Source organism: Entelurus aequoreus, linkage group LG05 (genome assembly GCF_033978785.1).
Source record: "Entelurus aequoreus isolate RoL-2023_Sb linkage group LG05, RoL_Eaeq_v1.1, whole genome shotgun sequence".
NCBI classification, from domain to species: Eukaryota; Metazoa; Chordata; class Actinopteri; order Syngnathiformes; family Syngnathidae; genus Entelurus; species Entelurus aequoreus.
Window position 1 is genome coordinate 3,172,736 of NC_084735.1, and position 27,500 is coordinate 3,200,235.

General features: G+C 36.2%; 3 protein-coding genes across 4 annotated transcripts in view; 1 reads left to right on the plus strand and 2 right to left on the minus strand.

Moving 5' to 3' along the window:
- LOC133649545 (transcription regulator protein BACH1-like) overlaps positions 1 to 5,717 on the plus strand; it is an 18,139-nt gene extending 12,422 nt beyond the window's left edge. Inside the window, exons 4-5 of the mRNA XM_062046137.1 lie at positions 2,547 to 2,753; positions 4,801 to 5,717. Coding sequence (XP_061902121.1) covers positions 2,547 to 2,753; positions 4,801 to 5,061 — 468 coding nt within the window. The 3' untranslated portion in view covers positions 5,062 to 5,717. The remainder of the gene's footprint in view (positions 1 to 2,546; positions 2,754 to 4,800) is intronic.
- A 2,535-nt stretch (positions 5,718 to 8,252) lies between these two features.
- Positions 8,253 to 17,297, minus strand: LOC133649546 (thy-1 membrane glycoprotein-like). 2 transcript variants are annotated; one of them, XM_062046138.1, is made up of 4 exons: positions 17,230 to 17,297; positions 17,099 to 17,140; positions 13,001 to 13,327; positions 8,253 to 8,740 (listed from the first exon to the last, which is right to left on the minus strand). In XM_062046138.1, the coding sequence occupies exons 2-4, from the start codon at positions 17,133 to 17,135 to the stop codon at positions 8,649 to 8,651; spliced, it is 456 nt and encodes a 151-aa protein (XP_061902122.1). In that variant the 5' UTR covers positions 17,136 to 17,140; positions 17,230 to 17,297; the 3' UTR covers positions 8,253 to 8,648. The 2 variants fall into 2 exon arrangements, with proteins under 2 accessions (XP_061902122.1, XP_061902123.1); XM_062046139.1 differs by having other exon boundaries at positions 17,099 to 17,160; positions 17,230 to 17,265.
- A 4,468-nt stretch (positions 17,298 to 21,765) lies between these two features.
- LOC133649548 (integrin-linked protein kinase-like) overlaps positions 21,766 to 27,500 on the minus strand; it is a 36,084-nt gene continuing 30,349 nt past the window's right edge. The window contains exon 13 of the mRNA XM_062046140.1: positions 21,766 to 22,099. Within this exon, the coding sequence (XP_061902124.1) occupies positions 21,950 to 22,099 (150 nt within the window). The 3' untranslated portion in view covers positions 21,766 to 21,949. The remainder of the gene's footprint in view (positions 22,100 to 27,500) is intronic.

Here is a 27,500-nt window from a genome sequence, read left to right on the forward strand (position 1 = left end):
TATTAATAACTTATAATCGACGGATCGATCTGAAGCTTTGAAAGTTACATTTTGAAAGTTACAATTTTTTTGTTTTTTAAAGACATATTTTGAACATTTAGAGTGACTTTTTTTAATTTAAAACTGTCATTGCTCAAAAAATAATAATGAATCAAAATCAATGTTGTTATGAATTATTGACATATTTAAGTCTCCAATTACTTCACATCAAATATTACACTTTGATTAATTTTGGTTGAAAATATTGTATATTTTGTGTTTTTATTAATAAAAAAAAACAGGTTTTTTTTTTCAAAAAGAGAATAAAACATAAAAAAAATAAACTCTAAATATATATATATATATATATATATATATATATATATATATATATATATATATATGGTATTTTGACACATAAATGAGTGGGACCATTGCTCAAAAAATAATAACAAATCAAAATCAATGTTGTTATGAATTATTGACATATTCAAGGCTCCAATTACGTCACATCAAATATTACACTTAAAAAAAATTAGGCCAAATATTGCATATTTTGTGTGTTTGCAATATCAAAACAAAGGAGGGTTTTTTTCAACAAAAAAGGCATAAAACAAACAAAATGAAGAAATGTTAATAACTTATAATCGACGGATCGATCTGAAGCTTTGAAAGTTACAATTTTTTTTGTTTTTTAAAGACATATTTTGAACATTTAGAGTGACTTTTTTATTTAAAACTGTCATTGCTAAAAAAATAATAATGAATCAAAATCAATGTTATTATGAAATATTGACATATTTAAGTCTCCAATTACTCCACATCAAATATTACACTTTGATTATTTTTGGTTGAAAATATTGCATATTTTGTGTTTTTATTAATTTAAAAAAAACAGGCTTTTTTTTTTTTTCCAAAAAGAGAATAAAACATAAAAATAAAAATAAACTCTAAATATATATATATATATATATATATATATATATATATATATATATATATATATATATATATATATATATATATATATATATATATATATATATATATATATATATATATATATATATATATATATATATATATATATATATCAATCAATCAATCAATCAATCAATCAATGTTTATTTATATAGCCCTAAATCACAAGTGTCTCAAAGGGCTGTACAAGCCACAACGACATCCTATATATATATATATATATATATATATATATATATATATATATATATATATATATATATATATATATATATATATATATGGTATTTTGACACATCATAAATGAGTGGGACCGTTGCTCAAAAAATAATAACATATCAAATCAATGTTGTTATGAATTATTGACATATTCAAGACTTTAATTACTTCACATGAAATATTACACTTTTGATTATTTTTGGTTGAAAATATTGCATTGTTTGTGTATTTATTAATAAAAAAACAGGCTTTTTTTTCAAAAAAAGATAAACGTTATATATATATATATATATATATATATATATATATATATATATATATATATATATATATATATATATATATATATATATATATATATATATATATATATATAGATATATATATATATATATATATATATGGTATTTTGACACATCATAAATGAGTGGGGCCATTGCTCAAAAAATAATAATGAATCAAAATCAATGTTGTTATGAATTATTGACATATTTAAGTCTCCAAATATTACTTTGAAATAATTTTAGGGAAAATTTTGCATATTTTGTGTGTTTGCCATATCAAAAACAAAGGAGTTTTTTTGTTTTTTTTGACAAAAAGTGCATAAAAGAAACAAATCAAAAACATGAAAAAAGATTAATACTTTATAATCGACGGATCGATCTGAAGTTGATCTAGAGATTTAAGCTTTGAAAGTAAAAAAACCAAAGTATTTTTTTAAGACATATTTTTAACATTTTTATTTCTGGCTCCTTTTGGATCCCTGAGACCTTTAGAGCGACTTTTTTTCTCCAAAACTGTCATTGCTCGAAAAATAATAATGAATCAAAATCAATGTTGTTATGAATTATTGACATATTCAAGGCTTTAATTACTTCACATCAAATATTACACTTTGATTATTTTTGCTTGAAAATATTACATTGTTTGTGTATTTATGAACAAAAAAACAGGCTTTTTTTTTTTTTTTTTCCCAAAAAGAGAATAAAACATAAAAAAATAAACTTTAAATATACATATATATATTGTTTGAAAATATTGAATTTTTTTATTTATTATTAAAACATTTTTTGGGGGTATTTTGTTAAAAAGAGAATAAAACATGAAAAAACATGTATAAATATATATATATATATATATATATATATATATATATATATATATATATATATATATATATATATATATATATATATATATATATATATATATATATATATATATATATATATATCAGTAGAGAATGGTGACATGTGCCAAGGAGCATGTTACACTTGAAACCTTAAACCCTGACCTGGGTCGATAATTGTACAAAACCAATAGTGTTCTTGCCCTGCCAGCGAGAGGCTAACCGTGTTGTGGTGCAGGTGCAGCTGCCCGTCTCGGTGGATCGGGTGGTCACCCTGAGCAGGACGGACCTGCAGCAGCTGCTGAAGCGACAGGTGTTCACGCGCGAGCAGCTGGACCTGATCCACGACGTCAGGCGGCGCTGCAAGAACCGTGTGGCCGCACGCCGCTGTCGCCAGAAGAAGCTGGAGTGCATCTCCAACCTGCACAGGGAAATACACCAGCTGGTAAACACTAGCTGCTTGCTGCCAAGTGCATGGCTATTACTCTACTGGCAGTAGTAGCACTACTTCATTAGATAACACAGTAATTGTAGCAATAATATTCATACAAATAATAATAACTGCAATATTATCAATAATAACAATAATAATATGAATATGAATATTAATAACAATAATAATATGAATATTAATAACAATAACAACAATTATAATAACAATAACAACAATAACAGCAATAACAGTAATAATGATAATATTAATAATAATATTAATTAATAATAATAATAATAAAAAATTACAATAATATTTAATAACAATAATAATACTACTACTAATACAAATAAAAAACAATTATTATAATAATGATGACATTAATAACAATAATAATAATAACAACAACAATAACATCAATAAAACTAATAATGATAATATTAATAGTAATATTAATTTATAATAATAACATAAAATACATAATATTTAATAACAATAATACTACTGCCACTAATACAAATAAAAAATAATAATTATAATAATAATGACATTAATAAAAATAATAATAACAATAACAATAATACTACTACATATAATAACAATAATTATTATAATAATAATAACAACAATAACATCAATAACACTAATATTGATAATATTAATAATAATATTAATTAATAATAATAAAATATACAATTGATAATAATATTTAATAACAATAATACTACTTCTACTAATACAAATAAAAAAGTATGTAATTGTAATAATAATGACATTGATAACAAAAATAATGATAATAATAACAATAACAATAATACTACTACATATAATAATAATAATAACAACAATAACATCAATAACACTAATAATGATAATATTAATAATACTATTAATTAATAATAATAAAATATAAAATGTATAATAATATTTAATAACAATAATACTACTAATACTAATACATATAAAACATTTAATAATTATAATAATAATGACATTAATAACAATAATAATAATAATAATAACATTAATAACAATAATACTACTACAAATAATAACAATGATAATACGAACATTGATGATACTAATAAACATAATAACAATGATAATAAGAATATTAATGATAATAATAAACATAATATAAATAATACTTACAACAATACTAATAATAATAATGACATAAATAATAATAACAATAATAACAACAACAATAATGATGATGATAATAATAATAATAATAATAACAACAGTAACAATAACAATAATAATAATAATAATAATAATAATATAAGTAATAATAATAACAATAATAACAATAATAACAACAACGATAATAATGATGATAATAATAATAACAGTAACAATAACCATAATAACAACAATAATAATAATAATATAAATAATAATAACAATAACAGCAACAATAATAATAATGAAAAAATGATCATAATGATAACACTTATAATAATAATAATAACAATACCAATAATAATAATATAATAATAATAATAATAATAGTAATAATAAATAATGATAATAATAATGTAACACTGATAATAATAATAACAATAACATTAACAATAATATTAATAATAATAATAAATAAAGATATTAATAATCATGGAGTGTGGTTCCCCAGGCTGGTCAAGTTAGCATTCAATATTTTCTGTTCACATATTTTTATACTACAATCATAACTTTCAGTGTTGTATATTTACTAAACATAATACATGTAGTACTATTGTACTATATACGTTCTCTACTACAAATGTACTATTGTACTTTATACTTTCTCTACTGTAAATGTACTATTGTACTTTATACTTTCTCTACTGTAAATGTACTATTGTATATAATATAATAATAATAATAACAATAATAATAATAATAATAACAATAATAATATAATAATAATAATAAAAATAATAATAATAATAACAATAATAATAATAATAATAATAATAATAATGATAATGATAATGATAATGATAATGATAATGATAATAATAATAATAATAATAATAATAATAATAATAATTGAGTATTTGCTGCCACGTTTCAGAAGTGCGAGCGTGACCAACTGCAGACGGAGAAAAGCCACCTGTGCCAACTCCAGCTGACGACGCGTCACAGCGTGGACGTGCTGAGTCAGCGGGTCTGCAGAGATGCACACCTGCAGCCCGAGCAGCTCCAGGTGTTAGCCAGGTACTCGCCCCTCGACTGTCCCCTCGTCCACCTGGACTCTCCCGCCAGGCCCGCATCGTCGGGTCTGGACGGTGCCGCGTCATCGGAGGCCTGCGGGGACGCCACCACGGGGGAGTGACGCACCCCTGGATGACTCTCCTGCATTTACTACCTGCTTTCTGTTCGTCGTGGACAATTACGTTCACAACATGCAGGAGTTTTGATACTTTGGAAAAATAAGCACAACTCAGGGTCGTTTTTGAGGATTTCCAAGAAACAATCAACCAAAATGGCTGCCAAGTTGTTTACGACTGCACACTTATGACCTGTGTGAGCTTGCGCCCTGTGCCAGAAATTAACCTGTTAATTCATGAACTAAAAGTTATAAATTACTAACATAAAAACCTAACTATAACAAAAAATTATAAATAAAATAATATTCATATTTTAAATTTTATTTTATTTTTAAATTATTTATTATTAACATATAATATTGATTATAATGTGAATTTATTTGTTTTATCATACATTTTACTATTATCAATAATAGTAACAAATAATGAATAAATAATAAAAGGCTAATATAAAAGTCATAAAAAGTACTTTTATGAACTAATGAAGTGTGTTTCGTTCTAATGTACGCAGCGTGCGTAAATATTCCTATTCAAAGATCGTCATTAGTGCAGCTGGACTCACACTATTTTGTCAAATAGCAATCGAGTCTATGAATAACACCGCTGTGATGCTGCCGCCCTCTAGCGGCGCTACCTGAGCACTGCAAGGACTTGTCGACCAAAGACGTTTTTTGAAATGTTTTTTTTTTTCTTCTCGTGAATTTCGGGGAAAAAAAAAAGCTGAAATATGTTTTTATTTTCTTCCATGCAGTGAAATATGTGAAGCGTCTTTTTGTCTTTGCGTGACCAATAAAAGCAATACAATAATTCTACGTAAATATTTGACTTTTCACGTCTTTATTTGGACACAAAATCCATGAGAGATCATTTTGGCCAGGAAACAACTTTCACGGTTTCCATGACAACGCTTTTTAAAAAAACTATTTTGACAACCGCTTTAACGAGTTATTACGTCATATTTGATGTTTGTGTAGCAAAATGTTGACGAGACCAGTTCATTTAATATTAGATTTTTTTAGGCGTGAGTGACGGGGAAGAAAAGCAGGAGGCCGACACTCTAGCAGCTCTTTTTATTTGTTACACGTGAGTGACGTGGAGGAAAAGCGGCGTGCAGACACTCCTTCAGCTCTTTTTATTGGTTAGGCGTGAGTGACGGGGGGAAAAAGCGGCAGGCTGACACTATAGCAGCTGTGTTTACTTGTTACACATGAGTGACGTGGAGGAAAAGCGGCAAGCCGACACTCCAGCAGCTGTTTTTATTTGTTACACGTGAGTGACGTGGAAGAAAAGCAGCAAGCCGACACTCCAGCAGCTGTTTTTATTTGTTACGCGTGAGTGACATAGAAGAAAAGCGGGAGGTAGACACTCCTGCAGCTCTTTTTATTTATTACAAGTGAGTGACATGGAAAAGAGAAGCGGCAGACTGACACTCCAGCAGCTGTTGTAATTTGTTACGCGTGAGTGACGTGGAAAAAAAGCAGCAGGCTGACACTCTAGCAGCTGTTTTTGTTTGTTACACGTGAGTGACGTGGAAGAAAAGCGGGAAGTGGAAGAAAAGCGGGAAGTGGAAGAAAAGCGGGAAGTGGACACTCCAGCAGCTCTTTTTATTTGTTACACGTGAGTGACGTGGAAGAAAAGCGGGAGGTGGACACTCCAGCAGCTCTTTTTATTTATTACAAGTGAGTGACATGGAAGAGAAGCGGCAGACTGACACTCAAGCAGCTGTTGTAATTTGTTATGCGTGAGTGACGTGGAAAAAAAGCAGCAGGCTGACACTCTAGCAGCTGTTTTTATTTGTTACACATGAGTGACGTGGAAGAAAAGCGGGAGGTGGACACTCCAGCAGCTCTTTTTATTTGGTACACGTGAGTGACATGGAAGTAAAGCAGAAGGCCGACACTCTAGCAGCTGTTTTTATTTGTTACACGTGAGTGACATGGAAGTAAAGCAGAAGGCCGACACTCTAGCAGCTGTTTTTATTGGTTACGCGTGAGTGACGGGGGGAAAAGCGGAAGGCTGACACTATAGCGGCTGTGTTTACTTGTTATGCGTGAGTGACGTGGAAAAAAAGCAGCAGGTGGACACTCCAGCAGTTGTTTTTATTTGTTACGCGTGAGTGACGTGGAAGAAAAGTGGGAGGTGGACACTCCAGCAGCTCTTTTTATTTGTTACACATGAGTGACGTGGAAGAAAAACGGGAGGCAGACACTCCAGCAGCTCTTTTTATTTGTTACACGTGAGTGACATGGAAGAAAAGCAGAAGGCCGACACTCTAGCAGCTGTTTTTATTTGTTACGCATGAGTGACGTGGAAGAAAAACGGCAGGCAGACACTCCTGCAGCTCTTTTTATTGGTTACGCGTGAGTGACGGGGGGGAAAAGCGGCAGGCTGACACTATAGCAGCTGTGTTTACTTGTTACACATGAGTGATGTGGAAGAAAAGCGGCAAGCCGACACTCCAGCAGCTGTTTTTATTTGTTACGCGTGAGTGACGTAGAAGAAAAGCGGGAGGTAGACACTCCTGCAGCTCTTTTTATTTATTACAAGTGAGTGACATGGAAAAGAGAAGTGGCAGACTGATACTCCAGCAGCTGTTGTAATTTGTTACGCGTGAGTGACGTGGAAAAAAAGCAGCAGGCTGACACTCTAGCAGCTGTTTTTATTTGTTACACGTGAGTGATGTGGAAGAAAAGCGGGAAGTGGACACTCCAGCAGCTCTTTTTATTTGTTACACGTGAGTGACGTGGAAGAAAAGCGGGAGGTGGACACTCCAGCTGCTTTTTTTTATTTATTACAAGTGAGTGATTTGGAAGAAAAGCGGCAGGCCGACACTCCAGCAGCTGTTTTTATTTGTTACGCATGAGTGACGTGGAAGAAAAGCAGCAGCCCTACACTCCAGCAGCTCTTTTTATTTGTTACACATGAGTGACATGGAAGAAAAGCAGCAGGCAGACAGCAGCTGCTTTTATTTATTACGCGTGAGTGACATGGAAGAAAAGAAGTAGGCCGACACTCCAGCAACTCTTTTTATTTGTTACACGTGAGTGACGTGGAAGAAAACAGGCAGGCAGACACTACAGCAGCTGTTTTTATTTGTAATGCGTGAGTGACATGGAAGAAAAGAAATAGGCTGGCACTCCAGCAACTCTTTATTTGTCACACGTGAGTGACGTGGAAGAAAAGGGGCAGGCAGACACTCAAGCAACTCTTTTTATTTGTCACGCGTGAGTGACGTGGAAGAAAAGCGGCAGGCATACACTCCAGTAGCTCTTTTTATTTATTACGCGTGGGTGACGTGGAAGAAAAGCGGCATGCCGACACTCAAGCAGCTCTTTTTATTTATTACAAGTGAGTGATGTGGAGGAAAAGTAGCAGTTCCGACACTGTAGCAGCTGTATTTATTTTTTTACGCATGAGTGACGTGGAAGAAAAGCAGCAAGCCGACACCCCAGCGGCTAACTTTACTTGTTACGCGTGAGTGACATGGAAGAAAAGCGGCAGGCTGACGCTCCAGCAGCTTTTGGTATTTGTTATGCGTGAGTGACGTGGAGGAAAAGCAGCAGGCCGACACTCCAGCAGCTCATTTTATTTGTTAGGCGTGAGTGACGTGGAAGAAAAGCAGCAGGCCAACACTCCAGCAGTTCTGCAGGATCAGACTGACAGCACAACATCGGACAAGTTGATCTGCAGACAAACAACGGTCTTGTCAGAGGATCTTTGTATTTACAAACAGCAGAGTGCTCTTACCATATAGATGATCTTTGACTAGTGTTTTTTTTGCAGTTTTCTTCTAAACAACAGAGTGTCACTGTCATATAGAGGATCTCTGACTAGCGTCTTACATTAGATGCCTAAAACAGCAGAGTGCTCCTGTTGTATAAAATATCTTTGACGAGTGTTTTTTGCAGTACATTTTTTAAACAACAAGATAGTTCCTGTAATATAGATGATCTTTGACTAGTGCTTTTCTCAGTAGATTTTTTAAACAACAAGATAGTTCCTGTCATATAAATGATCTTTGACTAGTGTTTTTGCAGGAGATACCTAGTATCAGCAGCGTTCCTGTCATATAGAGGATCTATGACTAGTGTTTTGCAGTACATTTTGTTACACAAGATAGTTCCTGTCATGTAAATGATCTTTGACAAGTGTTTTTTGCAGTAGATTTTTTAAAGAAGACAGCTCCTGTCACGTAGATGATCTATGGTTAGTGTTTTTGCAGTAGATGCCTAAAAACAGCAGAGCTCCTGTCATATAGAGGATCTTTGACTCATGTTTTGCAATGTTTTATAAACGGCAAAGAGTTCCTGCCATATAGAGAGGATCTTTGACTAGTGTTTTGCAGTATTTTTTTAAAACATCAAGATAGTTCCTGTCATGTAGATGATCTTTGAGTAGTGTTTTTGCAGAAGATATTTTAAGCAAAAATATAGTTCCTGTCATGTAGAGGATCTTTGGCTAGTATTGTTTGCAGTAGATACCTAAAAACAGCAGAGCTCCTGTCATATAGAGGATCTTTGACTCATGTTTTGCAATGTTTTATAAACAGCAAAGAGTTCCTGTCATATAGAGAGGATCTTTGACTAGTGTTTTGCAGTAATTTTTTTAAACATCAAGATAGTTCCTGTCATGTAGATGATCTTTGAGTAGTGTTTTTGCAGAAGATATTTTAAGCAAAAATATAGTTCCTGTCATGTAGAGGATCTTTGACTAATGTTTTGCAGTCATTTTTTAAAACTTCAAGATAGTTCCTGTCATGTAGATGATCTTTGAGTAGTGTTTTTGCAGAAGATATTTTAAGCAAAAATATAGTTCCTGTCATGTAGAGGATCTTTGACTAGTATTGTTTGCAGTAGATACCTAAAAACAGCAGAGCTCCTGTCATATAGAGGATCTTTGACTAATGTTTTGCAACAGTTTTTAAACAGCAAAGAGTTCCTGTCATAAAGAGAGGAGCTTTGACTAGTGTTTTGCAGTCATTTTTTTAAACTTCAAGATATTTCCTGTCATGTAGATGATCTTTGAGTAGTGTTTTTGCAGAATATATTTTAAACAAGATAGTTCTTGTTATGTAGACGATCTTTGTCTAATGTTTTGCAATTTTTTATAAACGGCAAAGAGTTCCTGTCACATAGAGACAGGAGAGGGCTTTTGTCACATAGAGGATCTTTGACTATCATTTTGGCAGTAGATATCTAAAAACAGCAGAGGGCTCCTGTCCTTTAGAGGATCTTTGACTAGTATTAGATACCTCAAAACAGCAGAGTGCTCCTGTCATATAGAGGATCTTTGACTGTGTTAGATACCTAAAAACGACAGCATGCTCCTGACATATAGAGGATCTTTGACACTTGTTTTTGGAGCTGTTTTGGATCTTTGACTAGCGTTATATAACTAAAAACAGCAGTGCTCCTGTCATATAGAGGATCTTTGTATAGTGGTTTTGCATTTCTTTTTTAAACAACAGAGAAATCCTGTCAAGTAGAGGATCTTTGACTATCATTTTGGCAGTAGATATCTAAAAACAGCAGATGGCTCCTGTCACACAGATGATCTTTGACTATCATTTTTGGCAGTAGATGCGTAAAAACAAGAGAGTGTTCCTGTCATATAGAGGATCTTTGACTGTCATTGTGGCAGTAAATATCGAAAAACAGCAGAGGGCTTTTGTCTTATAGAGGATCTTTGACTGTGCTAGATACTTAAAAACGGCAGCGTGCTCCTGCCATATAGAGGATCTTTGACTAGTGTTAGATAACTAACAACAGTAGTGCTCTTGTCATATAGAGGATCTTTGTCTAGTGGTTTTGCAGCATTTCTTTTTTAAACAACAGAGAAATCCTGTCAAATAGAGGATCTTTGACTATCATTTTGGCAGTAGATATATAAAAACCGTCGAGGGCTCCTGTCATATAGAAGATCTTTGACTATAATTTTTGGCGGTAGATTCCTAAACACAGCAGAGTGCTCCTGTCATATAGAGGATCTTTGACTATAATTGTTGGCGGTAGATTCCTAAACACAGCAGAGTGCTCCTGTCATATAGAGGATCTTTGACTATAATTGTTGGCGGTAGATTCCTAAACACAGCAGAGAGCTCCTGTCATATAGAGGATCTTTGACTATACATTTTTGGCGGTAGATTCCTAAACACAGCAGAGTGCTCCTGTCATATAGAGGATCTTTGACTATAATTGTTGGCGGTAGATTCCTAAACAGAGCAGAGTGCTCCTGTCATATAGAGGATCTTTGACTATACATTTTTGGCGGTAGATTCCTAAACACAGCAGAGTGCTCCTGTCATATAGAGGATCTTTGACTATAATTGTTGGCGGTAGATTCCTAAACACAGCAGAGTGCTCCTGTCATATAGAGGATCTTTGACTATACATTTTTGGCGGTAGATTCCTAAACACAGCAGAGTGCTCCTGTCATATAGAGGATCTTTGACTATAATTGTTGGCGGTAGATTCCTAAACACAGCAGAGTGCTCCTGTCATATAGAGGATCTTTGACTATACATTTTTGGCGGTAGATTCCTAAACACAGCAGAGTGCTCCTGTCATATAGAGGATCTTTGACTATAATTGTTGGCGGTAGATTCCTAAACACAGCAGAGTGCTCCTGTCATATAGAGGATCTTTGACTATACATTTTTGGCGGTAGATTCCTAAACACAGCAGAGTGCTCCTGTCATATAGAGGATCTTTGACTATAATTGTTGGCGGTAGATTCCTAAACACAGCAGAGTGCTCCTGTCACATAAAGGATCTTTGACTATAATTGTTGGCGGTAGATTCCTAAACACAGCAGAGTGCTCCTGTCATATAGAGGATCTTTGACTATAATTGTTGGCGGTAGATTCCTAAACACAGCAGAGAGCTCCTGTCATATAGAGGATCTTTGACTATACATTTTTGGCGGTAGATTCCTAAACACAGCAGAGTGCTCCTGTCATATAGAGGATCTTTGACTATAATTGTTGGCGGTAGATTCCTAAACAGAGCAGAGTGCTCCTGTCATATAGAGGATCTTTGACTATACATTTTTGGCGGTAGATTCCTAAACACAGCAGAGTGCTCCTGTCATATAGAGGATCTTTGACTATAATTGTTGGCGGTAGATTCCTAAACACAGCAGAGTGCTCCTGTCATATAGAGGATCTTTGACTATAATTGTTGGCGGTAGATTCCTAAACACAGCAGAGTGCTCCTGTCATATAGAGGATCTTTGACTATACATTTTTGGCGGTAGATTCCTAAACACAGCAGAGTGCTCCTGTCATATAGAGGATCTTTGACTATAATTGTTGGCGGTAGATTCCTAAACAGAGCAGAGTGCTCCTGTCATATAGAGGATCTTTGACTATACATTTTTGGCGGTAGATTCCTAAACACAGCAGAGTGCTCCTGTCATATAGAGGATCTTTGACTATAATTGTTGGCGGTAGATTCCTAAACACAGCAGAGTGCTCCTGTCATATAGAGGATCTTTGACTATAATTGTTGGTGGTAGATTCCTAAACACAGCAGAGTGCTCCTGTCATATAGAGGATCTTTGACTATAATTGTTGGCGGTAGATTCCTAAACACAGCAGAGTGCTCCTGTCATATAGAGGATCTTTGACTATACATTTTTGGCGGTAGATTCCTAAACACAGCAGAGTGCTCCTGTCATATAGAGGATCTTTGACTATAATTGTTGGCTGTAGATTCCTAAACACAGCAGAGTGTTCCTGTCATATAGAGGATCTTTGACTATAATTGTTGGCGGTAGATTCCTAAACACAGCAGAGTGCTCCTGTCATATAGAGGATCTTTGACTATAATTGTTGGCGGTAGATTCCTAAACACAGCAGAGAGCTCCTGTCATATAGAGGATCTTTGGCAGTAAGTGTATAAAAAAAGGGTTCAATGCTCGTGTTTTCAGGTGCATTCCCCTCACCTTTCTCCACGGTAACGCTGGCGCCCGCGCCGGTTATTTTGCACAAGTACGTGGTGTTGTGCGGCAACGTGTCCGTGAAGCCTTTCAGCGTCATCCGGTAGCCGTGAGGCTCCAACTCCGTCACCTCGCTCTTGCCCCGGAACTGGGACTCGGCCGGTAAACCGGACACGTTGGCGTTGATGAGCGACTCCTTGGAGCCGGAGGACCAGGAGAACTCGTAGCTGCTGATCTGGTTGGCCTTGGCCTTCACCCGGCAGTCCACTCTCAGGTTGTCGTCGTCCTCGATGCACACCTTGATGAGCTCACACCGTGCTGGCGTGAGCAACGCTGCCGGGGATACACCCACAAAAAGTTAGCATGTTAACAGTTAGCATTTGTCAAGTACCAAGTTGTGACTCTGAGGTGTTTGCCTGTAAAATTGGCTAAAAACGTTAGCATGTACATTTAGCAAGTGACAAGTAAAAGTTAGCATGTTAACAGTTAGCATGTATCATGTATCCAATTCAACTTATATTCAATTGAATAGACGGCAAAGACAAGATATTTCATGTTCACACTGGAAAACTTTGTTATTTTTTGCAAATCTTACCTCAATTGGAATTTGATGCCTGCAACGTGTTTCAAAAAAGCTGGCACAAGTGGCAAAAAAGACTGAGAAGGTTGAGGAATGCTCACCAAACACTTATTGGGAACATCCCACAGGTGAACAGGCTAATTGGGAACAGGTGGGTGCCATGATTGGGTATAAAAGCAGCTTCCAAACAAGGACGGGGCGAGGGTCACCACTTTGTCAACAAATGCCTGAGCAAATTGTTAAAGAACAACATTTCTCAAGCAGCTATTGCAAGGAATTTAGGGATTTCACCATCTACGCTCCGTAATATCATCAAAATGTTCAGAGAATCTGGAGAAATCACTGCACGTAAGCCATGATATTACGGACCTTCGATCCCTCAGGCGGTACTGCATCAAAAAGCAACATCAGTGTGTAAAGGATATCACCACATGGGCTCAGAAACACTTAAAAAAAACCACTGTCAGTAACTACAGTTTGTCGCTACATTTCTAAGTGCAGGGTAAAACTCTACTATGCAAAGCCACAGCCATTTATCAACAACACCCAGAAACGCCGCCGGCTTCGCAGGGCCCCGAGCTCATCTAAGATGGACTGATGTAAAGTGGAAAAGTGTTCTGTGGTCCGACGAGTCCACATTTCAAATTGTTTTTGGAAACTGTGGACGTCCAAAGAGGAAAAGAACCATCCGGATTGTTATAGGCGCAAAGTTGAAAAAGCCAGCATGTGTGATGGTATGGGGGTGTATTAGTGCCCAAGACATGGGTAACTTACACATCTGTGAAGGCGCCATTAATGCTGAAAGGTACATACAACATATGTTGCCATCCAAGGAACGTTGTCATGGACGCCCCTGCTTATTTCAACAAAACGATGCCAAGTTTGGACACCCCTGATCCGAGGTACAGTACCCTTATTAAATGTATATTTTTAAATTCTTAACAGCATCATTCTGGCCCCTGTGTATAAACCGGCCCTCAAGAGAGGAAAAATGGAGTGCAAGGAGGTGGCTGTGTGGACCGAAGGCTCTATTCGTGGACTAAATGGTTGCTATGACAGCACCAATTGGGATGTTTTTAAAGACTCTTGTAAGGACTTGAACGATCTGAGTGATACGGTGACAAGTTATATTAAATTTTTGTGAGGAAATGATTATCCCTAGGAAGATAATTAAAGCATACCCAAATAATAAGCCATGGGTTAGCAAATCCCTTAAAAATTCCTTAAACTTCAAAAAGTTGGCTTTTTATCAGGGTGATATTGGAAAACAAAGAGAAGCTCACAAGCTGGTCAAAAAAGAGATGAAAATGGCCAAGCTACAGTATAAAGATAAGGTAGAGGAGGAACTAAAAATGGTAGTTCACGCTCTGCTTGAAGGGGAATTAAGTCCATGGTCGGAATGCAAGACTCCAAAAAAGGTCTGTCTAACCCCCACAAGCCGGATTCTGTACTAGCAGAGGAGTTAAACCAGTTCTATTTGAGATTTGATTCTCATGATTTCAGTAATGAACTATCTGATTTCAGAGGTGCCCCTGTGAGCAGTCAGATTCGGATTAATGAAATGGATGTCTGGAGAACATTTGAGCAGACAAATGCCTGACTGCATTAGTGGTAAACTACTTCAAGAATGTGGTCTGTTTTTATGTGGCATTTTTTCTCACATTTTCCAACTGTCTTTATCACAGAACTGTGTCCCCAAATTATGGAAGGAGTCCCTTGTAGTACCTGTTGCACAGGTCCCATCACCAAGAGGGGCTGAATGACTACCGCCCTATGGCATTGACCTCCCTGGTGATGAAAAGCTTCGAGAAAATAGTGAAGCAGAGTTTAGCGGTCATGACCCAGGATGCAATTGACTCACTACAGTTTCCTTATCAGCCCAGGAAAGGTGTGGATGATGCCATAACAACATTACTACACCTTGTTGTTGGGCATCTAGATGGAAATAAAACCCATGCACGCTTATGCTTTGTGGATTTTTCATCTGCGTTTGACTGCATGCAGCCACACATTCTGGCTCGTAGACTGCTGAATATGTCCAATATTGACTTTGGTACTATATGCTGGCTAGTGGACTTTCTCACCTCAAGATCACAGAGGACCCGTGTTAATAGTACACTGTCTGATGTTCGCTCATGCTCCACAGGATCACCCCAGGGACGGGTCCTGTCCCCCCTGCTGTTTGTACTGTATACAAATGACTGTCAGAGCACACTTCAGTCAAGGTACGTTATTAAGTTTGCCGACAACTCTGTTATAGTCAGCCTCCTGCAGGACAAAGAGTTAGACCACGGTCCTGTTCTGGAGAACTTCGTAAAATGGTGCGATGATTCATACCTGGAGCTTAACTTTTCGCCGTGATCCCCCTGCCAAAGCACCTATTCTCATTAATGGCTCTGCTGTTGAGATAGTCCGTGATTACAAGTATCTAGGCACAATTTTGGACAATAAATTGACCTTTGATGCCAACACTGACCGTATTTGTAAGAAGGCCAATCAGAGGCTGTTTTTCTTGAGGAGACTGAGGGGCTTTCAGGTTGATAGGACACTGATGAGGATGTTCTATTCATCTTGTATAGAACCTATTTGAACGTATTCCATCACTTCCTGGTTTGGTAACCTCAGTGTGGCTAATACAAATAGATTGGGTGGTGTAATCAAGGTGTGCCAAAAGACCATAGGCACTACCTTGAACCCCCTGAACCAGATCGATCAGGCCAGAGTCATCCAGAAGGCAAAGGCAATTCTGGTCAACCCTCAGCACCCTCTCTTCTCAGAGTTTAGACTCTTACCCTCAGGATGCAGGTACGCCCCTACTAATAGAAAGGCCAAAAACAACAGATACATAAGATCCTTTGTTCCCTCAGCTGTTTCCTTTATAAATGAGCTTCTTAAACAAGCTTAGCTGCTATGCAGTCACTTTAGTGGGAAGCGACGTGTGATGATTAGTTTTTATTGTGTTACAAATTTTTTTTAGTTTTTAGCTCAATGCTTTCATGATGGTTTGTATGTGGTATGTATTTTATGTATTTGTACCTTGTTTTACTGTTGTACCTTGTTTTTACTGTTGTACCTTGTATTTTACTGTTGAACCCTGTTTTTTAATGACTACTGCTGCAAACCAAATTGCCCCTCTGGGACAATAAAGATTTTCTAAGTCTAATTATGAGTTAACAATGCGATTAATCACCATTAATCATCCAAGCGACGTTATCATGGACGCCCCTGCTTATTCCAGCAAGACGATGCTGAAACGCTTGTTGAAAGGAAAGGCCATGTAACACAGTGGTAAAAATGCCCCAGTGTGAACATGAAATATCTTGCCTTTGCAGTCTATTCAATTGAATACAAGTTGAAAATGACTCGCAAATCATTGTGTTCTGGTTTTTTTTTTGACCATTTATTTACACAACGTGACAACTTCACCGGTTTTGGGGTTTTGTTTCTTTAAATGTACAAAATCCTTCCATTTGTATTCATGCGCCCCAAAAAGTTTCGACACTGCACTATTTATTGATGCTCACCTGCCAGGACGCCGCACACAAACACAGACGGCAGCATGATGACTTTGAGGGACACAACAATGCTTTATCACGACATATGTCAAATACAGTGCTTTTTTTAATTTTATTTTATTTTAAATCAGAGGACTTACCTGAGGTCAGAGCGGGACGATGATGCTGCAAGTCTCAGTGATGCAGAGCAAAAACACTTCCGGGGGGGAGGGGGGGGGGTGCAGGGAGAGAGGGGAGGGATGAGGATGGACGTGAAATAAAGGACGCCTGGTTGTGTTCATCAATAGTATGGCGTTCCTCGCTGTCATTTTGACGCATGTAGCTACAGATAGATCGCAAAAAAAAAAAAAAAAAAAAAAGGGCTTGAAGTAGTTTTTGCAAGTCACGTGAGACCGGCTGGTCCTGATGCTGCGTCATCCTGCAGGGTGCACGTGACAATCAGCCGCTTAATTTCGTGTTCTTTTACGAAACGACGACATTGGAGTGATTAATTAATGCAGTTATTGTTATTGTTCATTCACACGGTCAAATGTAGTCAAAATAGGAACTTTTAAAACCTTTAAAAGTGTCGGCGACTGTTGTGTGTCCCACCCTGTATAAGTCCGTGTGAAACCGGAAGTGGCTGCACAAAGTCGAACACGGCAGCGAGTTCAGTCGACAATTAATCACATCATTTGAAGAAGGTAAACGTTTTACAGTCATTTTTTCCCAATATAAGGTGAACATTTCATTTTATATGTTTATACAGTATAACAAAGTAGAGAAATCATATAGGAACAAAAAATTCCGAAAGTTGTTGTTGTTTTACCGGAAATGTTTGTACAAGTACTTTTTGACAAGACGGACTATTATAGGTAAACGTTCGAAATAATAAAAGAAACGTTCAAAATCGCCACTTTGTTTCATACACATGTGTATTTTAAATTCAACGATTTTCTTAAACAAAACTGTTTAGTTTGTGTGAGAAAAAATGCAAACTCCTTCATAAATCCGGAATTATCTTTGGGATCCTTCGCTCCTATTGGCTGTCTCCTATTGGCTGTCTCCTCAGATAGGTGTACGCCCACTCCGAGGCGCCAAGTTTTGCTACAATAATGCATCCATTAAATTCAGTCGACAATTATTAAGCCCACCGAGGATTACGTTACCAAACCACAAATTATTTTTTTGCTGGGTAAACATTGTACATCGTGACGAGTCAAACAATATTGGGTCAGTGATATATAGATACGTCTGAAGGCGGGACAACAAACACGGAAGTGGGACATGAAAATGGCGGCGCGGCAACTTGGACGGCAGGGAACCATTTGAAGAAGGTAAACGTTTTACAGTCATTTTGTTTTTTTCAATATAATGTGAACATTTTATTTTATATTGTATATGTTTATACACTACAACAAAGAAGACAAATCATATAGGAACTAAAATTCCGGAAGTTGTTGTTGCTTTACCGGAAATGTTTGTACAAGTAGTTTTTGACAAGACGGACTATTTGTTATGAGGTAAACGTTCAAAATCGCCACTTTGTTTCTTACAAATGTGTATTTAAAATTCAAAGATTTTCTTAAACAAAACTGTTTAGTTTGTGTGAGAAAAAATGCAAACTCCTTCATAAATCCGGAATAATCTTTGGGATCCTTCGCTCCTATTGGCTGTCTCCTATTGGCTGTCTCCTCAGATAGGTGTACGCCCACTCCGAGGCGCCAAGTTTTGCTACAATAATGCATCCATTAAATTCAGTCGACAATTATTAAGCCCACCGAGGATTACGTTACCAAACCACAAATTATTTTTTTGCTGGGTAAACATTGTACATCGTGACGAGTCAAACAATATTGGGTTAGTGATATATAGATACGTCTGAAGGAGGGACAACAAACACGGAAGTGGGACATGAAAATGGCGGCGCGTCAACTTGGACGGCAGGGAACCATTTGAAGAAGGTAAACCTTTTACAGTCATTTTGTTTTTTTCAATATAATGTGAACATTTTATTTTATATTGTATATGTTTATACACTACAACAAAGAAGACAAATCATATAGGAACTAAAATTCCGGAAGTTGTTGTTGCTTTACCGGAAATGTTTGTACAAGTAGTTTTTGACAAGACGGACTATTTGTTATGAGGTAAACGTTCAAAATCGCCACTTTGTTTCTTACACATGTGTATTTAAAATTCAACAATTTTCTTAAACAAAACTGTTTAGTTTGTGTGAGGGAAAAAATGCAAACGCCATCATAAATCCGGAATAGTCTTTGGGATCATTCGCTCCTATTGGCTGTCTCCTATTGGCTGTCTCCTATTGGCTGTCACCTATTGGCTGTCACCTCAGATAGGTGTACGCCCACTCCGAGGCGCCAAACTAATATTATGAATTTTGCTACAATAATGCATCCATTAAATTCAGTCGACAATTAAGCCCATCGAGGATTACGTTACCAAACCAGACATTATTATTTTGCTGGGTAAACATTGTACATCGTGACGAGTCAAACAATATTGGGTTAGTGATATATAAATACGTCTGAAGGCGGGACAACAAACACGGAAGTGGGACATGAAAATGGCGGCGCGTCAAGGACGACAAGGAACTTTTTGAAGAAGGTAAAAGTAGGGATGATGTTTGATAAGAAATTATCAAACCAATTCCTTATCAATTCTCTTATCGAATCCAGATAGGTTGTTGTATATGAAAAAACCCCACAATATTTGGTTTAACAAAAGCTCACTTTTATTTTATAAGAATACAATAAAATAAATAAATAAATATTGACTGTTACCCCCCCTAAAAAAATTAAATAAATAAATATTGACTGTTGTTACCCAAAGTATATTAAGTGGGGTTTTTCAGAAAAACAAATATATACTGTAACACAAAAACAACCTGTCTCTGTGATCACTATAGGTGTATAAATAATAATAGTGTTAAATAAAATCAGTCCCTTGGGCACAAAACTGAAAATAATACAGCTCTCCAAAAAGTGCACTTCTGCTGCTATTGGAACATACTAACTACACACACTATGACACTAAGAACACCACAGTCATCAATCAATAATCTTCTTCCAAAAATTTTTTTCGATGGTGGAAATACACGACCGGCAGCCATTCTAAGTCCTCAAAACATCCATTGAAACAGTGCACAAAAATCGTTTTTCAATAAACATCTTAGTATCAAATTTGACCACTTTCCACCTTAATATTGAGTTACATAAACAAGTTAAACAGTTTACTTACAGACGTATCTTTTCCAAGGCTTGTAAGAGCTAACACAACTTGTCTACTTCTCAATTGTCTCATGGACTGAACTGACGTCGCCAACCCGGAAGTGCCCAAACTAATGACGCGTAGTATTTTCATATTGCCACAAGGTGTCAGTAGGAGTCTACAATCAAATGGGCATAACATTACAGGAAATGCCCTGTGGGACGGGATTCGTTCTCAGGGATTCGGATAAAGAACCAACTATTTTTCTTTACTATAGTGGCCTCGATAACGGGAGCCGGTTCTCAAAAAGGGATTTGAGTCCATGGAATCGTTTCTTTTCTTATCGAACAACCGGGAGAACCAGTTTCGAACATCATCCCTAGGTAAAAGTTTTACAGTAATTTTTTTCACTGTAGTGGGAACATTTTATTTTCAAATGTTATATGTTTATGCGGTATAACAAAGAAGAGAAATCATATAGGAACTAAAATTCCGGAAGTTGTTGTTGTTTTACCGGAAATGTTTGTACAAGTGCTTTTTGACAAGAAGACTATTTTTATATTTTCTATGAGGCAAACGTTCAAAATGACCACTTTGTTTCATACAAATGTGTATTTTAAATACAACAATTTTCTTAAAGGCCTACTGAGAGCCACTACTAGCGACCACGCAGTCTGATAGTTTATATATCAATGATGAAATCTTAACATTGCAACACATGCCAATACGGCCGGGTTAACTTATAAAGTGACTTTTAAAACTTCCCGGGAAATATCCGGCTGAAACGTCGCGGTATGATGACGTATGCGCGTGACGAAGCCAGAGTAACGGAAGTTATGGTACCCCGTAGAATCCTATACAAAAAGCTCTGTTTTCATTTCATAATTCCACAGTATTCTGGACATCTTTTGCAATTTGTTTAATGAACAATGAAGGCTGCAAAGAAGACAGTTGTAGGTGGGATCGGTGTATTAGCAGCGGACTACAGCAACACAACCAGGAGGACTTTGTTGGAGCGCTAGCCGCGCTAGCCGCCGACCTCACCTTGACTTCCTACGTCTCCGGGCCGCCAAACGCATCGGGTGAAGTCCTTCGTCCTTCTGCCGATTGCTGGAATGCAGGTGAGCACGGGTGTTGATGAGTAGATGAGGGCTGGCTGGCGTAGGTGGAGAGCTAATGTTTTTAGCATAGCTCTGTGAGGTCCCGTTGCTAAATTGCTAAGTTAGCTTCAATGGCGTCGTTAGCACAGCATTGTTAACCTTCGCCAGCCTGGAAAGCATTAACCGTGTATTTACATGTCCACGGTTTAATAGTATTGTTGATTTTCTATCTATACTTAAATCCGTAAATCCGGACTAATCTTTGGGATCCTTCGCTCCTATTGGCTGTCTCCTCAGATAGGTGTACGCCCATATTTGGAAAAATAGCACATAGAGAAACATAAACATAAATATAAAACCTTTATTGCATTGCTGTTTGGTTGCTGGAGTACCAAAATCATATTTATACACAATCGTTATTTGTACAAGCGGCTAATTATTCACTTGAGTCTTCCACAAAAAAAGTCAGTGCCGACTTAAATGATGACGGTATATTTACTGGGTGGTTAAAGTGACATTATTTACAGCAGCTACTTGATAGCCCTGGCGTTTACTTGTCTTGCATTTTCTCCAAGATGGGCACGATCATGTCAAACTTGGGTCTCTTGGCGGCGTCCTCGTTCATGCAAAGCCTCATCAGTTTGCAGATGTGCGGAGAGATCCCCGGCGGGATGGTCGGCCGGAGGCCCTCCAGAGACACCTGAGACCAGGAAGGGAACGCGGGAGCTATTTTTAGGCGTCGGTGTCAGCTGCTCCTCAAGTACAGCAGAGCATTCCTGTCATATTGATGATCTTTGTATAGTGTTTTTGCACTAAGTGCTTAAAAACAGCAGAGTGCTCCTGTTATGTAAATGACGTGTGGCGGAGCTTTTTTATAGTGTTTTACAGTAAGTGCCTAAAAACAGCAGAGCATTTCTGTCATAGATGATCTTTGACGAGTGCTTTTACAGTAAGTGCCTAAAAACAGCAGAGCATTTCTGTCATAGATGATCTTTGACGAGTGCTTTTGCAGTAAGTGCTTAAAAACAGAGTTTCTGTCATATAGAGGATCTTTGTATAGTGTTTTTCAGTAATTGCTTAAAAACAGCAGTGTTTCTGTCATTTAGAAGATCTTTGTATAGTGTTTTTACAGTGAGTGCCTAAAAACAGCACAGCATTTCTGTCATAGATGATCTTTGACGAGTGTTTTTACAGTAAGTGCCCAAAAACAGCAGAGCATTTCTGTCATAGATGATCTTTGACGAGTGCTTTTGCAGTAAGTGCTTAAAAATATAGTTTCTGTCATTTAGAGGATCTTTGTATAGTGTTTTTACAGTAAGTGCCTAAAAACGGCAGAGCATTTCTGTCATAGATGATCTTCGACGAGTGCTTTTGCAGTAAGTGCTTAAAAACAGAGTTTCTGTCATATAGAGGATCTTTGTATAGTGTTTTTCAGTAATTGCTTAAAAACAGCAGTGTTTCTGTCATTTAGAGGATCTTTGTATAGTGTTTTTACAGTGAGTGCCTAAAAACAGCAGAGCATTTCTGTCATAGATGATCTTTGACGAGTGCTTTTACAGTATGTGCCTAAAAACAGCAGAGCATTTCTGTCATAGATGATCTTTGACGAGTGCTTTTACAGTAAGTGCCCAAAAACAGTACATTTCTGTCATAGATGATCTTTGACGAGTGCTTTTACAGTAAGTGCCTAAAAACAGCAGAGCATTTCTGTCATAGATGATCTTCGACGAGTGCTTTTGCAGTAAGTGCTTAAAAACAGAGTTTCTGTCATATAGAGGATCTTTGTATAGGGTTTTTCAGTAATTGCTTAAAAACAGCAGTGTTTCTGTCATTTAGAGGATCTTTGTATAGTGTTTTTGCAGTGAGTGCCTAAAAACAGCACAGCATTTCTGTCATAGATGATCTTTGACGAGTGCTTTTGCAGTAAGTGCTTAAAAATATAGTTTCTGTCATTTAGAGGATCTTTGTATAGTGTTTTTACAGTAAGTGCCCAAAAACAGCAGAGCATTTCTGTCATAGATGATCTTTGACGAGTGCTTTTGCAGTAAGTGCTTAAAAACAGAGTTTCTGTCGTATAGAGGATCTTTGTATAGTGTTTTTCAGTAATTGCTTAAAAACAGCAGAGCATTTCTGTCATTTAGAGGATCTTTGTATAGTGTTTTTACAGTGAGTGCCTAAAAACAGCACAGCATTTCTGTCATAGATGATCTTTGACGAGTGCTTTTGCAGTAAGTGCTTAAAATATAGCTTCTGTCATTTAGAGGATCTTTGTATAGTGTTTTTACAGTAAGTGCCCAAAAACAGCAGAGCATTTCTGTCATAGATGATCTTTGACGAGTGCTTTTACAGTAAGTGCCCAAAAACAGCAGAGCATTTCTGTCATAGATGATCTTTGACAAGTGCTTTCGCAGTAAGTGCTTAAAAACATAGTTTCTGTCATATAGAGGATCTTTGTATAGTGTTTTTGCAGTAATTGCTTAAAAACAGCAGTGTTCCTGTCATATAAAGGATCTTTGTATAGTGCTTTTGCAGCAAGTGCCTAAAAACAGCAGAGCGTTTGTCATAGATGATCATTGTATAGTGTTTGTTCTGTAAGTGCTTAAAAACAGCCGAGCATTCCTGTCATATTGATGATCTTTGTATAGTGTTTTTAACTAAGTGCTTAAAAACAGCAGAGTGCTGCGGTTATATAAATGATCTTTGACAAGTGTTTTTTCTGTAGCATTCTAAAAACAGCAGAGCATTCCTGTCGTATAGATGATCTATGACAAGTCTTTTTGCAGTAAGTGTTTACAATCATCAGAGCATTCCTGTCATGTAGATGATATTTAACAAGTGTTTTTGTAACAAGTGTTTAAAAACAGCAGAGCATTCCTGTTGTATAGATGATCTTTGACAAGTGTTTTGCAGTAAGTGTTTAAAAACAGCAGAGCATTCATGTCATAATGATGATCTTTGACAAGTGTTTTCGCAGTAAGTGTTTAAAAACAGCAGATAATTTCTGTCATTTAGTTGATCTTTGACGAGTGTTTTTGCAGTAAGTGTTTAAAAACAGCAGAGCATTCCTGCCATTTGGATGATCTTTGACTACCGGTAGTTGTTTTTTCAGTTGAGTCCTAAATACAACAGAGCGCTCTTGTCGTATAGATGATCTTTGGCAAGTGTTTTTGCTACAAGTGTTTAAAAACAGCAGCGCATTCCTGTCGTATAGATGATCTTTGACAAGTGTTTTGCAGTAAGTGTTTAAAAACAGCAGAGCATTCATGTCATAATGATGATCTTTGAATAGTGTTTTTGCAATAAGTGTTTAAAAACATCAGAGCATTTCTGTCATATAGATGATCTTTGACTAGTTGTTTTTTCAGCTGAGTCCTTAATACAACAGATTGCTCTTGTCGTATAAATGATCTTTGGCAAGTGTTTATGCAGTAAGTGTTTAAAAACAGCAGATAATTTCTGTCATTTAGTTGATCTTTGACACATGTTTTTGTAATAAGTGTTTAAAAACAGCAGAGCATTTTTGTCATATAGATGATCTTTGACAAGTTTTTTTGTAATAAGTGTTTAAAAACAGCAGAGCATTCCTGCCATATAGATGATCTTTGACTAGTTGTTTTTTCAGTTGAGTCCTAAATACAACAGAGCGCTCTTGTCGTATAGATGATCTTTGACAAGTGTTTATGCAGTAAGTGTTTAAAAACAGCAGCGCATTCCTGTCGTATAGATGATCTTTGACAAGTGTTTTTGCAGTAAGTGTTTAAAAACAGCAGAGCATTTCTCTCGTATAGATGATCTTTGACTAAGGGAATAAGCGGTAGAAAATGGATGGATATATATATAGTTGTTTTTTCAGTTGAGTCGTAAATACAACAGAGCGCTCTTGTCGTATAGATGATCTTTGACAAGTGTTTTTTCAGTAAGTGTTTAAAAACAGCAGAGCGTTCCTGCCATATAGATGATCTTTGACTAAGGGAATAAGCGGTAGCAAATGGATGGATATATATATAGTTGTTTTTTCAGTTGAGTCGTAAATACAACAGAGCGCTCTTGTCGTATAGATGATCTTTGACAAGTGTTTTTGCAGTAAGTGTTTAAAAACAGCAGAGCATTCCTGCCATATAGATGATCTTTGACTAGTTGTTTTTTCAGTTGAGTCCTAAATACAACAGAGCGCTCTTGTCGTATAGATGATCTTTGACTAGTGTTTTTGCAGTAAGTGTTTAAAAACAGCAGAGCATTCCTGACGTATAGATGATCTTTGACTAGTTGTTTTTTCAGTTGAGTCCTAAATACAACAGATTGCTCTTGTCGTATAAGTTATCTTTGACAAGTGTTTTTGCTATAAGTGTTTAAAAACATCAGAGCATTCCTGTCATCGATGATCTTTGACAAGTGTTTTTGCAATAAGTATTTAAAAACAGCAAAACATTCCTGTCGTATAGATGATCTTTGACACATTTTTTTGTAATAAGTGTTTAAAAACAGCAGAGCATTTTTGTCATATAGATGATCTTTGACTAGTTGTTTTTTCAGTTGAGTCCTAAATACAACAGAGCGCTCTTGTCGTATAGATGATCTTTGACAAGTGTTTTTGCAGTAAGTGTTTAAAAACAGCAGATAATTTCTGTCATTTAGTTGATCTTTGACAAGTGTTTTTGCAATAAGTGTTTAAAAACAGCAGCGCATTCCTGTCGTATAGATGATCTTTGACACATTTTTTTGTAATAAGTGTTTAAAAACAGCAGAGCATTTATGTTGTATAGATGATCTTTGACAAGTTTTTTTGCAATAAGTGTTTAAAAACAGCAGAGCATTCCTGCCATATAGATGATCTTTGACTAGTTGTTTTTTTAGTTGAGTCCTTAATACAACAGAGTGCTCTTGTCGTATAGATGATCTTTGACAAGTGTTTTTGCTATAAGTGTTTAAAAACAGCAGCGCATTCCTGTCATATAGATGATCTTTGACACATTTTTTTGTAATAAGTGTTTAAAAACAGCAGAGCATTTTTGTCATATAGATGATCTTTGACAAGTTTTTTTGTAATAAGTGTTTAAAAACAGCAGAGCATTCCTGCCATATAGATGATCTTTGACTAGTTGTTTTTTCAGTTGAGTCCTTAATACAACAGAGTGCTCTTGTCGTATAGATGATCTTTGACAAGTGTTTTTGCTATAAGTGTTTAAAAACAGCAGATAATTTCTGTCATTTAGTTGATCTTTGACAAGTGTTTAAAAACATCAGAGCATTCCTCTCGTATAGATGATCTTTGACACATTTTTTTGTAATAAGTGTTTAAAAACAGCAGAGCATTCCTGCCGTATAGATGATCTTTGACTAGTTGTTTTTTCAGTTGAGTCCTAAATACAACAGAGCGCTCTTGTCGTATAGATGATCTTTGACAAGTGTTTATGCAGTAAGTGTTTAAAAACAGCAGATCATTTCTGTCATTTAGTTGATCTTTGACAAGTGTTTTTGCTATAAGTGTTTAAAAACAGCAGCGCATTCCTGTCATATAGATGATCTTTGACACATTTTTTTGTAAGAAGTGTTTAAAAACAGCAGAGCATTCCTGTCGTATTGATGATCTTTGACACATTTTTTTGTAATAAGTGTTTAAAAACAGCAGAGCATTCCTGCCATATAGATGATCTTTGACTAGTTGTTTTTTCTGTTGAGTCCTAAATACAACAGGGTCCTCTTGTCGTATAGATGATCTTTGACAAGTGTTTTTGCTATAAGTGTTTAAAAATAGCAGCGCACTCCTGTCGTATAGATGATCTTTGACAAGTGTTTTTGCTATAAGTGTTTAAAAACAGCAGCGCACTCCTGTCGTATAGATGATCTTTGACAAGTGTTTTTTCAGTAGTGTTCTAAAAACAGCAAAGCATTCCTGCCATATAGATGATCTATGACAAGTGTTTTTTTTCAGTTGAGTCCTAAATACAACAGAGCGCTCTTGTCGTATAGATGATCTTTGACTAGTGTTTCTGCAATAAGCGTTTAAAAACAGCAGAGGGCTCCTGTCATATAAAGGATCTTTTCATAAGCAATAATATTGCTTCTTTCTCTAAAGTTCTGTCGTATAATTTGGTGAAGTA

What these genes read in the sequence shown, in the direction of transcription:
- LOC133649546 (XM_062046138.1), bottom strand. Translation starts at nt 17,135, where the DNA reads ATGCTGCCGTCTGTGTTTGTGTGCGGCGTCCTGGCAG. An exon ending in TGTGTGCGGCGTCCTGGCAG is followed by an intron (nt 13,328 to 17,098) that starts GTGAGCATCAAT and finishes TATCCCCGGCAG; the next exon opens with CGTTGCTCACGCCAGCACGG. An exon ending in CAGCGTTACCGTGGAGAAAG is followed by an intron (nt 8,741 to 13,000) that starts GTGAGGGGAATG and finishes GTTTGTCTGCAG; the next exon opens with ATCAACTTGTCCGATGTTGT.